At 45.3% G+C, this 12,102-nt stretch overlaps 2 protein-coding genes across 2 annotated transcripts in view; one reads left to right on the plus strand and one right to left on the minus strand.

The window, feature by feature from the left end:
* The window catches only part of nab2 (NGFI-A binding protein 2 (EGR1 binding protein 2)), a 23,339-nt gene extending 20,559 nt beyond the window's left edge, over positions 1-2,780 (plus strand). Inside the window, exon 8 of the mRNA XM_063214829.1 lies at positions 715-2,780. Within this exon, the coding sequence (XP_063070899.1) occupies positions 715-833 (119 nt within the window). The 3' untranslated portion in view covers positions 834-2,780. The remainder of the gene's footprint in view (positions 1-714) is intronic.
* Positions 2,781-4,426: 1,646 nt separating this feature from the next.
* Positions 4,427-11,940, minus strand: zgc:113184 (uncharacterized protein LOC553745 homolog). The gene is made up of 5 exons (XM_063216309.1): positions 11,735-11,940; positions 9,088-9,230; positions 8,088-8,237; positions 7,027-7,325; positions 4,427-5,475 (listed from the first exon to the last, which is right to left on the minus strand). The coding sequence occupies exons 2-5, from the start codon at positions 9,218-9,220 to the stop codon at positions 5,299-5,301; spliced, it is 759 nt and encodes a 252-aa protein (XP_063072379.1). The 5' UTR covers positions 9,221-9,230; positions 11,735-11,940; the 3' UTR covers positions 4,427-5,298.
* Between the last annotated feature and the right edge of the window lie 162 nt (positions 11,941-12,102).

A 12,102-nucleotide genomic window follows, 5' to 3' on the forward strand; every position in this document is an offset into this window, starting at 1 on the left:
CAAAAATAGACATTTATAACAAAGACCTACTGCACTTTTGTCATACTAGTAAATGTTAGTTTATTACTTGGTAATTATTCATGAAAAGATCCAATTTGGCAATAGGCAGTGCAGTTTCAATCAGCAGCATAGTTGCAATACCCGTTTTGGCCACCATGCTGCACCTTCAAGTGTAATGGAGGCTAACTAGCAGAGTTGGCGTGGAACATTGGTAAAAAATCCCTCCGATAGCCCAACGCAGTCTCACCCCAAGTAGTCAATTTCTGACTACCTTGGACCAGACTGCAATTTTTGACGTCTTGGGTATTCCTTCCACGTCACATTTTGACTATGTGGCCTAACCTTAAACCTATTCCTAAACCTAACCTCAATGACGTTATGCTGCCACAAGGGGGCGCCTTTGAGGACATAGTCAAAATGTGACGTGGAAGGAATACCCAAGATGTCAAAAATTGCAGTCTGGTCAAAGGTACTCAGATATTGACTACTTGGGGTGAGACTGTGTAGGATAGCCTCATACAGTCTCGTGCCGTTGGGCAATGTGTCTCCCATTGCCGGACCGTTGGAGTTGACGAGGTCGCATGTTCGATCCCCGAACAGATGTTGTTGTGTCTTGCTTTACTTGACTTAGTCCAGAGCTACATGTGTTTTGTTTTTGGTTGTTTGTTCTACTGTATGAATAGTTAGTAGCTAATGTTGTGTGTTTCTCTGCAGAGCTGGAGGGCAAGGCAGCTGAGAGGAAGACCTGCGCTGCCCCCTACAGGTGTGGCAGCCCCAGCAGCACCAGAGAAGAGCCGGAGCAGGAACCGGAACCGGAGCGCAACGGCAAGTGAGGCAGGAGTGCGTAGACACACATACGGCAGATGTACTGTACGTGCGCACCAGGGGTGGAACTTCAGTTTTTTCCCCACCAGTCACGGTGGCAGGTAGATTTCAAAATCTACCAGTCACTCACTGTTTTTACCAGTCAAAGTGACTGATGGGTTGAAAAAAGTACCAGTCACCACTGAAATGTATCCGTCATTGGCAGGTCGACGGGGTGCTTATTTCCATCCCTGGTACGCACCTACTGTATGTCTGTATACATATCTATGGAGGGGGGCAGGAGGTGAGGTACAGGATGCATTACCCCTCTTGCTCCATCAGACCAGCAGTTCACCATCACATCACTTCAGCCTCATGCCTGCGCCCATGTCCAGGCCTCCGCCAGCTCCAATCCCCAACACACAGCCCACTTCACTCTACCCCAGGACTGGTCTGGGGGAGAAACAGGGCCCGGGCACTTTTGGGTTAAGGGGGCCCCCCTCATAATTAGCGGCGCATAACTAAATCACCGGTGGGCCCTGCACCCTCGTTGGCCCCTTTTTTCAGAAATTTAATTTTTGTATTTAAACATTTCTGAAAATAGGGGCCCACAAGGTTGCAGGGCCCCCCGGGAAATGCCCGGTATGCCAGATGGCCAGTCCAGCCCTGCTCTACCCCACCTACAGACTTACTGTACTGCCACTCACACACTCCCCCCATTCCCTCCACTCTCCCATTCCCTCCTCTCAGGGTCCAACATTTCTGTTCTCAAAAGTCTGGACAGGAGCCACCTCTCTTAACCAGCACCACTCGTCTGCTTTCAGCAACCAAGGACAACCGCTCTGTAACGAGATGGCGCTCACAAATGAAGGATGGACTGTTGTGTAAACATATCCTTGACTGAATATAGCATGTGTTTCTGTCTCCCCAAGATATCATCCAAATAAAATCTAAAATCATTAAAATAACACTAACCGGAGACAGGGGGGACATGCAACTATTGGAGTCCATCTTCAGTGTCTTCGGCGCTTGCTGTCCGAGACTTATTACAACACAGAATCAAAGACTGGTTTGTTACATTCTCTATTACTGCAAGAAGTGAAACTTTGCGTAGTTGAAGTCTTTCTCGCTCTTCAGGTCCTCAATGCATTCTAGTATTTCCTGTGTGTGTGTGCGCTGTATATCTAATTTGCCCCTCTGCAATGCTACAGTGTTCAATGGTCCTGCACATGAGTGTGTACTTCAGTGTTTTTCCTCTTTTCTCTGTCTAACCCCTTACTGTGCTATTTGCCATGGCAGCTAATTGTAGAGCAGGTCTCTTAGGAACCAACGCTATTTTGAGGTCCAGTCATTCCTATTGTTAGATATCCTTTGCTGTTTACCCAAGTAAAGACATTAAGGTCCACTTTTTTTGTTCGAACTCACTGCATTTCCCGCACACATGAGGATACACTTGGTGCAAGATTTCCCCTCTTCTTTGGTCTAAGTACAGTAAGTGTGGATACTGATTGGGTTTCGTCTGGTCCTATTACAGTGTTAACCTGGTTCTCACGTAGCTCACGAAGTTTAACGAAGATGCACGAAGCACGAAGGGTCTGCGTGAGAGCCAGGCTATTACAGTGTGGCCATTGATTCACTTTTTCTACATCGGCATCATTCATACCATAACAAGGTAGATGTGTAAAGACAGAAACGTGTAACACAGATATAATTCCAAATGCTGAGAGAAAAAACTCAAATTTTTTAACCAATGATTTGCTAATTGATTTTAGGCCCATTTCAAATTTGTCAAACCAAGCCTAACCCTTTTACTGCATGTTATTTCATTGGTTGAAGGAACCTGAGTTTTAAATGCAAATGTAAAACAGAGATTTGAGTACTTTGTGTTTGCATTTTAGCCATTGATGTGCTCGAACGGAAGAATGCTCCTCTACCCAACCCTGCCAGCATCTGTGCTTCACGTGTGTCCTGTAAAACAGCAGATTATTTATTTTGTTAATCATCAATAAATATTTTATTGTTTAATCCGCCTGTTGTCAGAGTCGATGCAGTGCCATCACAGCACAGTGCAGCAGCACCATCGGAATACAAACCCTCCTCCTTTAGTTTTAGTTAACTAGAGTGGGAGAGAGAATACAGAGAGGCAAGATGAGCGCAGAGCTGAAAAACACACACTCTCTCTCTCTCTCTCTCACTCAGACACACGCACACACACACACACGAAGGCTGTGCAGTCTTGAGGTGTTTAGTCTTGAGGTGTTTGTGACTTCCGTTTGAGTTTGGACGAGCCAATCCTGTGCAGGGGATGTCGGTGAGTCAGCTGATCTCTTGTGATGTCATCAGTGCTCCCCCTGCTAGTCCGTGTGTGCGTGCGTGTCATCGGCCGCACCAAGAAAAGAAAGGGCTAAATATAGACGAGCCGGCGAGCGAGCGTGTACTGCAAACCTGCTGGTCCACTAAAGATGCACAGCTACAGTATCGCATTTGTTTTCTCCCATCATCACCACTATGAAGTAATAATATATAAACATCATTATGAATCAGCATCATTGATGCTGCTAATCATGTTGATAACAAATGTGGTAATGGTGGTATGTGGTAGCAATGTGGTATTAGAAATGACCAGATACCAGAAATGACAAAAAAATAATATACAAAAACTAATAATTACACTACATTACATACATTTTAATGCAGTATCATTTATTTCAAATAATGGAAATAATATAAAACACTGTCAGTAACAAAGTCAGGAGCATCAATATTAACATTTTACATGATTCTTATTTCATAATAACATGCAGCCATGGCTGTGAGCCAGGCATTACCACGGCAGCATCAGTGGTACAGTTCTCACTACAGGCATTACCACGGCAGCATCAGCAGATCACTATTGTGGGTTTTCCCTCGCCACATCTCCACATTTGTGTAAGTATGCCACCTTGTGGTGACCGTGCAGCAACGCCGCTTGGAGATGTACAGTACCGGTACTAGAGGCCCATCAGCTCCCCAGCCATGTTTCTACATAAACCGGGAGCCCTATCTCACGCCTTTCGTAAAGTGTTCACGAAAATAATATATTAATTTTCGTGGTGCATTCACGTTATTGCCCGCCTTTCGTAAAGTGTTCACGAAAATAATATATTAATTTTCACGCTGCCTATTCACTTGAATTGCCCCACTGCTGTCCAAACTTCTGCAGGGGCGGGGAGGGGGTGCTTACAGAACACTGCTGATACACTCCTAACCCTAACCCCCTAACCCTAACCCTAACCCTAACCCTAGATACACCCTAGGTACTTACGCCTTATGTCCCCTAAACCTAAACCTAAACCTAACCCTAACCTTAACCCTACTTTACCCTAAACCTAACCCTAACCCTAACCTTAACCCTAACCTTGACCCTAAACCTAACCCTAAATTGCTTGTTTGAAATGTTTGATTACCATGTGACGGTAGGCTACCGAAAGGGCATCAAACTAGTGAATAGGCAGCGTGAAAATTAATCTATTATTTTCGTGAAGACTTTACGAAAGGCGGGCAATAACGTGAATGCACCACGAAAATTAATATATTTTTTTCGTGAATACTTCATGAAATGAGTGAGATATGGTTGAAACCGGACTGTGTGTGGGCCCCCTATATATATATAGATTTCTGATAACATCCTTGTTTTTCAAATCGCTTTGAATATTAAAGTCTGCTGAACGTAAGACGAAAACAAGTGACGGATATCTCTCTTAATGCTTCACCTCATTGGCTGACACCTTTTCATCAACTAAATCATAATAGCTGCAGTGCTGTATGTCACAAGCTGGGGGCAGCCGTGGCCGAGTGGTTAAGGAGATGGGCTTTAGATCAAATGGTTGTAGGTACCAATCCCATGCGTCCACTACCTATGTCACTCCATGGTTGAGGTGCCCCTGAGAGCAAGACGCTCCACCCTGCTCCAGGGACTGGATACAAGCATCAGATGAGTATAATAATTAGAGATGCACCGGATCCCGTTCCGGTTCCGGATCCGGATCCGGCAGGATAATAGGGTTTTTCACAGGATCTGGGTCCGGCAGGATCTTAAGCAGTGGATCCGGTATCCGGCATGTTACCTAAAAATCAGGGTCTGGTGCATCTCTAGCCTAGGCTTTTCAGTCAGTCTTTCACAACCCCAATCACTGCATGGAGTGAAAGCCATTTGGAAGCGGCCGTTGCAGGCAGTGTGGCAATAAGCCAATGAGTCTAAAAAATAGTTTGAGCCAACGTAATAAAAAGGGCCCACATGTGCGAGTAGACTATATGTTTCAACCCTTTTGTAGGATCCGGTATCCAGTTCCGGATCCGGCAGGATCTTAAGCAGTGCATCCGGTATCCGGCAGGATCCTAAAAATCAGGATCCGGTGCATCTCTAGTAATAATGTAATAACAATAAAAGCTGCAAGACACGAGGAAATTGAAAATGGAAGACAAATGGACGACAATAAAGATCCCTCTTGTCCTTCAGGTGATGTGCGAGGTCAGGTGACGTAGGAAGTCGCCGCGTGTGGTGGTGTGTCCAGGAAACACGGCGTGGCAGAACTCGCACACCTGGGATTGCAGCGTCACCCTGGATACCGCACGGCCACCTGACACACTCATCCACTCACTCTCCAGGAAGGAACTGGACGCCCAGGGTCTCTGCAGAGAGAGGGGGCAGAGAGAGTAGAGAGAGAGAGAGAGAGAGAGAGAGAGAGAGAGAGAGAGAGAGAGAGAGAGAGAGAGAGAGGTTCCATTGGCCCATTGTTTCCGGGTTCTATTATTGCAAGGGAGAGGGGATCTCTCTTTAGGCAGACCTAGGCAGACCGAAGGACTGTTCTATTCAATGCTAGGAGTATTATGACACGCCCCTTTAGGCAGACTGGAAACTGGTCATGTTAGGTGCCCATAGCAACCTATTGCATTGGCATATCTCTATATACTCAAAGAATCTCTGGAGGAGGGAGAGGAGGATGTGGAGAGAGGGGGAGGAGGGAGAGGAGGAGGAACAAGAGGAAGAATAGAGGAGGATGAGGAAGAGAGGAGGGGAGAGGAGAGGAGGAAGAGGAGGAGGGTAGGAGATGAGGAGGAGAAAACAGAGGAGGAATAGAGGAGGATGAGGAAGAGATGAGAAAGAGAGGAGGGGGAGGAGGAGGAAGAGAGGAGGAGGAACAAGAGGAGGATGAGGGAGAGGAGGAGAGAGGAGAGGAGGAAGAGAGGAGGAGGTGAGGAAGAGGAGGGAGGAGGATGAGAGGAAGAGGAGAAAGAGAGGAAGAGGGGAAAGAAATGAGAAAGGCAATGCAAGAGAAAGTAGTTGAATTACAAAAATGAAGAGGTGTGAAAAGTAAAAGTAAATTCATGCTGTACTAGTATATGTACAACATAGCACATGATATTACATAGCTGATACACAAGTTACTCCATTGTACTAATGAGATAGACTGTGTTGTTACTGAAAAGCACTAAAAACCTAACAAGAATCCACCACTGGTCTACTGGTTACTCAGATAAGATTTTTTTTTTTTTAGTTCATTTTAATTTTACTTTTTGATATCTATGTAGAAAGACAACACTGATGGCTGTATAGACAAAGGACCTAATTTATTATTTCAACAATATCTTCACCTTTAAATAATTATTTACACCATGAACACGAGTCTCGAGAGTTTGACCGTAAGTGGTATAGCTCTTAAAGGGACACTGTGTGAGATTTTTAGTTGTTTATTTCCAGAATTCATGCTGCCCATTCACTAATGTTACCTTTTTCATGAATATTTACCATCATCATGAAATTCTAAGTATTCATTATGACTGGAATAATTGCACTTTTAATACATGAAAAGGGGGGATCTTCTACATTGTCCGCCATTTTGAATTTCCAGAAATGGCCATTTCTAGCTGAAAAAATGACTGTACTTGGGCCATACTAGAAAATATTAGTTTATTACTTAGTAAACTATCATGAAAAGGTCAAATTTGGCAATAGGTGACACAGTTTCAATGAGCAGCATTTTTGCAGTACCTTTTTGACCATTTCCTACACAGTGTCCCTTTAAATAATTATTTTCACCATGAACACAGGTGTCGAGAGTTTGACCGTAAGTGGTATAGCTCTTAAAAAATCTGGACACTGTTTTGTCATAAGTATGACACCGGTGTCAAGTTAAGCAAAGTGTTTCCCATTTTTCTGTAGCTCTTGAGTTCTAGTCCTACCCGCTCCCTGGCGGCGTTCATCTCGGCCCATTGTTGCTCGGCTCGCTTCAAGTCGTCGATGATGCTGGGTGGCGCTTTGGGAGGACTGAACACCTCGGGGGGCCTCGTCGTGGACGACTGACGGCCCGTCACGCCCATGGGCTCCAGGGCAGCACATGTACCACTGGGGCCACCCAGCAGTGACTGATGTTGGGGGCCACACGTTCCACTGGGGGCCGCCAGTAGCGGCTGATGTTGGGGATCCTGCAGCTGAAGGCGGTCTAGTCCTGAGGTCAGAAGATCAGTCCGTACGCCATCATCTGAGCAGAGGTGAATAAAGCAGAAGTAAATTACACAGGCTGCGCCCTCCTAATGGCGCAACATCTTCAGCGCTGCAAAACTAAATGACTCAGGAAAAGAGCTCGTTCAGGTACATTCTGAGCTCCGCCAGGCTGGGGAACTCCACCCACTTTTTCCGGAACCTATCAACTTTGAGCAGGGCCAGATCCGGACCAGGCATGACAAACATTTGGCCCGCCATGAGGTTGAAACAAATGAAAAAATTGATATGTGCTATCGGTGGCCACAGGGTCGGGCGATATGTTTGGCCCTCAGCCACATTCGAGCTATGTAAAATGGTTAGGGGGTTGGACTGTAGATCACTGATCACAGGGCTCGGGGTTAAATCCCCACCCTTACCATTCCCTTCCTCCACCCATGACCGAAGTGGACTGGAGCAAGGCACCTATCCGCACACCGCTCCAGGGACTGTAACCAATACCTTGTCACTACAGTATGTGACTGTAACTCTCTTTGTGTAAAAGTGTCAATCTACATTACATTACATTGCACTTAGCTGACGCTTTCATTTATTCAAAGCGACTTACAGTTATTATTTGTCAGGGTATTGGTTACAGTCCCTGGAGCAATGTGGGGTTAGGTGCCTTGCTCAAGGGCACCTCAGCCATGGATGGAGATGTAGGGAGAGATCAGGGGGGGCTTCGAACCTGCAACCCCTGGATTGAAAGACCGACTCCCTAACCACTAGGCCACGGCTGCCCTAGTGTAATGTAATGTCTCACCTCTGTACGCTGCGTTTCCTGAAGCAGCCCGATGCAGAGGGAGGTGGTGGTGAGCCATGGGGTGGTGGGTGCCGGAATAAAACTGAATCAGGTCGGTCTGTGTGCACGGCACTGGCAGAGACGTCTGGGTGTCCAACTCCCCATTTGGCCCTGAGGCATAAGGGCAAAAAACAAATCTGATGTGTCATCATCATCATCCCCCATCCTCCGCCATGGCTGAGGTACCCTGAGCATGGTACTCTACAGTCCCCCATCCTCCTCCATGGTGCTCTACTGCCCCCCATCCTCCTCCATGGCTGAGGTACCCTGAGCATGGTACTCTACTGCCCCCCATCCTCCTCCATGGCTGAGGTACCCTGAGCATGGTACTCCACTGCCCCCCATCCTCCTCCATGGTACTCTACTGTCCCCCATCCTCCTCCATGGCTGAGGTAACCTGAGCATGGTACTCTACTGCCCCCCATCCTCCTCCATGGTACTCTACTGTCCCCCACCCTCCTCCATGACTGTGGTACCCCCTGAGCATGGTACTCTACTGTCCCCCATCCTCCTCCATGACTGGGGTACCCTGAGCATGGTACTCTACAGTCCCCATCCTCCTCCAGTTACTGAGGTACCCTGAGCATGGTACTCTACTGTCCCCCATCCTCCCCCAGTTCCTGAGGTACCCTGAGCATGGTACTACACTGTCCCCCATCCTCCTCCATGACTGAGGTACCCTGAGCATGGTACTCTACTGCCCCCCATCCTCCTCCAGGACTGAGGTACCCTGAGCATAGTACCGTCCCGCCGCACTATTCCCTTTCGGGTGCCATTGGGGGCTGCCCCTTCCGCGGGTGAGGCATACATGCAATTTCGTTGTGTGCAGTATGCAGTGTACACTTGTGTGCTGTGGAGTGCTGTGTCACAAGGACAAAGAAAGAGTGGTGCTCGCCTAGGGCACCAAATTGACTAGAACCGGCCCTGCAACAGCGTTGTGTAAAAGTGCAGTAGTAGCTACCTAGCTGAGTGGCTCCTGGTTGGGTGTTGAGGGCTGCACACTGTGTGAGATGCTGCAGCATGGCGGCCTGCCTCTGGCATATGGAGCGCAGCCGCAGGAACTCCTGGTAGAGAGCCATGTAGGCATCCTCCATCTCACGCCCCCTGCAGGACAGGAGCAGCACACACACAACGCCTCAGTCTGTTAAAGGTGCACTGTGTACGATGTTTTCATGAATATTATAGTAATACATATATAGTAATAGTAATATTATAGTAATAGTAACATAGTAATGAACAAATAATTACTAGTATGACCAAAGTACAGCAAGTTTTGCAGCTAAAAATGTCTATTTCTGGAAATTCAAAAATGGCTGACATTGGAGAAGCTCCCCCTATTCATACATGAAAAATGCAATTCTCCCATTCATAATGAATGCATAGAATAGAATTTGATGATGGTGGTAAGTATTCATGAAAAAGGTAACATTTGTGAGTGGGCAACATGACTTCTGGAAATAAACTGCTAAAAATCAAATAAACTACTAAAAATATTACAGTGCAGTGCACCTTTAAGTCCTGTATTAACTGTAAGGGAAGAACAAGAAGAAACTAGAGAAATATGTGTACCTAGGCAGGAGAGTAGAGTAACATTTATTAACCCCGCATGATATTAAGGTGTCAGGCAGCATAGATAGATCCACAGCACACAACACACACACACACACACACACACAGTAGGCTACACAAGACATCATTATTACACAGCATATTAAACATACAGTATAGGCCCTAACACACATAGGCTACAGTAGGCTACATACAAGTGAGGCAGTTCATAGAAAAGGACGACTATGCCTCACCAAATAATGAAAGCCCGGGCGGGGAGATAGCATGTGCGCCTAGCCTACACTACGATGATAGTGGGCATTTCTTTGTCCAGCCATGACCAATGGTTGCCTGGTTACCACCAGACCTAATCACAAGTGAGATTCAGATCGAAACAATTGTGTTGTAGAACTAAAGGCAGTATGGGAGTTCCCAGGCTAGACCAATGGCACATTCCATCACAACCCGATCATCTGAGGCATTGCTGCTATTGTCAAATGTTGACAGTCTGGGGTGGTCTTTTACCATATCTCCTCCTGTATGGGGAGTGTTTCAGTAGCCTACTGCTCATTCTGTTAGGGCAGAGTTTCCCAACCTAGTTTTGTCTTTTTTTTTGGTCAGGAAAAAAGTGTGTATGGGGTCCCCTAGAAATTTGGGGTATCAAAATGGGGTCGCTGGCTCAAAAAGGTTGGGAACCACAGCCCTAACTCATAGCCTTCTCTATATCTTTTCACCAACCAATATGTATACCAATATATATCAAACCAATATACATACCCCTGGTTAACCACTATTTAAGGCAGCGGCATGGGTATGCCATGGCCTACTGAATAGTAACCTGTGTGAAGTTGGCACCCCATATGCTGCAAGTACAAGTAATTTGATTCGTTTGTGCATCGTTTGTGCATCGTTTGTGCACGATTGTGCAGGCAAAATGAACGCTTGTGCACAAACTGTCTTTAAGATATTTAACTTTTAAGATTGAAATAACATACATAAAATAGCAAAAGCAAACAAAATAACATACAAACGGATTGTACACAAACATTAATTTTACCCACACACGCATGCACAAACAAAATGCAAACAATTCCAAGCATTGTTTGAGTAATTTGAATGTTAACGGGTGCTGCACCTATTTCCCAAAAATTAAAAGTTAAATTATATAAAAACGGTTTGTGCACAAACATTAATTTTGCACAATCGTGCACAAACGACGCACAAATGAGTCCAACCATTTTCGAGTCATTTGGACGTTAATGGGGTGCTGAGTCAAGGTCACAAAGTTAAATAGGCCTATCTTAAAAACGGTTTGTGCCTGTCTCATTTTGCCTGCACAAACGTGCACAACCGATGCACAAACAAATCACAATGTTTGTATCCATATTTTCAACATATGGGGTGCCAACTTCACATAAGGGCTGTGGTATCACTACAGAGGAAATGACTTCACGTCAAGACAGGGTGTTTATATTTTTGTTCAGTGTATTGAAGAAGAAGAAGAAGAAGAAGAAGAAGAAGAAGAAGAAGAAGAAGAAGAAGAAGAAGAAGAAGAAGAAGAAGAAGAAGAAGAAGAAGAAGAAGAAGAAGAAGAAGAAGAAGAAGACTGGTCGACATCAGGGATGCGCAATTCAAACAAATTGACGAACCACCAATCAAGGGTCGTTGCGCAACCACAGGCAGCTCGGCAGCCCAGCTCGAGTTTCGAAAAGGAAATGTCAACAAGAAAAATGGGAAGTAGGCTAAATAAGGCAGCAAACAGCCAAGGCTGTTGTTTCTTTTAAAAACTGCAGAATGATATCGCACCATTGAAAGAAAATCACTACTAAAAAAAGTAATTGAAAAGTATATCAGCACTGGAGACAATCTCTGTGCGTCAATGCGCATGATGGTAGCCAAATGAAACTGAAACTGTTTGCTACAATGTCCATCCCTTTCAACAACATTAATTTAAATAGGCTGCCTGTTCATATTCATTACTGAATTACACATAACTGCACTGCTAAATAATTTATTTAATTTAACATCACATCCATGCGAAAAAAGACTTTCCAACTTACCCACTTTCCAACACCAAACTGCAAAAACTATAGCCTACTTCAACATTAAACTTGCGGAAAGTTTCCCCTGAAGGTAAAGCGCCGTATTTATCCTCTGGTCAAATTTCAGCAGACAAAACAGAAAACGTAGAATAGAGATTCTCTGGACAAAAGATGAACTATTCAATCTCAGGATTCAGGAAAACATATGACGACCTAGGACACAAGGAAGTGATGACGTTTCATTCGTGGATTGGAAGTTTTGGGTGTGAGGTAGCCTATGACCAGGGAAGTGGCCCACCTGCCAAAACATTTTCTATTTTCTAATCTCTGAAGTTTAGCCTACATTTTCAATTTTAGACACACTCTCTACAGCTCAAAATACAACG

This window comes from Engraulis encrasicolus, chromosome 14 (assembly GCF_034702125.1).
Source record: "Engraulis encrasicolus isolate BLACKSEA-1 chromosome 14, IST_EnEncr_1.0, whole genome shotgun sequence".
Taxonomy (NCBI): domain Eukaryota; kingdom Metazoa; phylum Chordata; class Actinopteri; order Clupeiformes; family Engraulidae; genus Engraulis; species Engraulis encrasicolus.

Bases quoted from the DNA above. Each gene is read 5' to 3' on its own strand.
- zgc:113184 (XM_063216309.1), bottom strand. From the start codon at position 9,220: ATGGAGGATGCCTACATGGCTCTCTACCAGGAGTTCCTGCGGCTGCGC. The intron at 8,238-9,087 runs GTAGCTACTACT...CTTATGCCTCAG, and splicing joins ACCAGGAGCCACTCAGCTAG to GGCCAAATGGGGAGTTGGAC. The intron at 5,476-7,026 runs GTAGGACTAGAA...CTCTCTCTGCAG, and splicing joins TGAACGCCGCCAGGGAGCGG to AGACCCTGGGCGTCCAGTTC.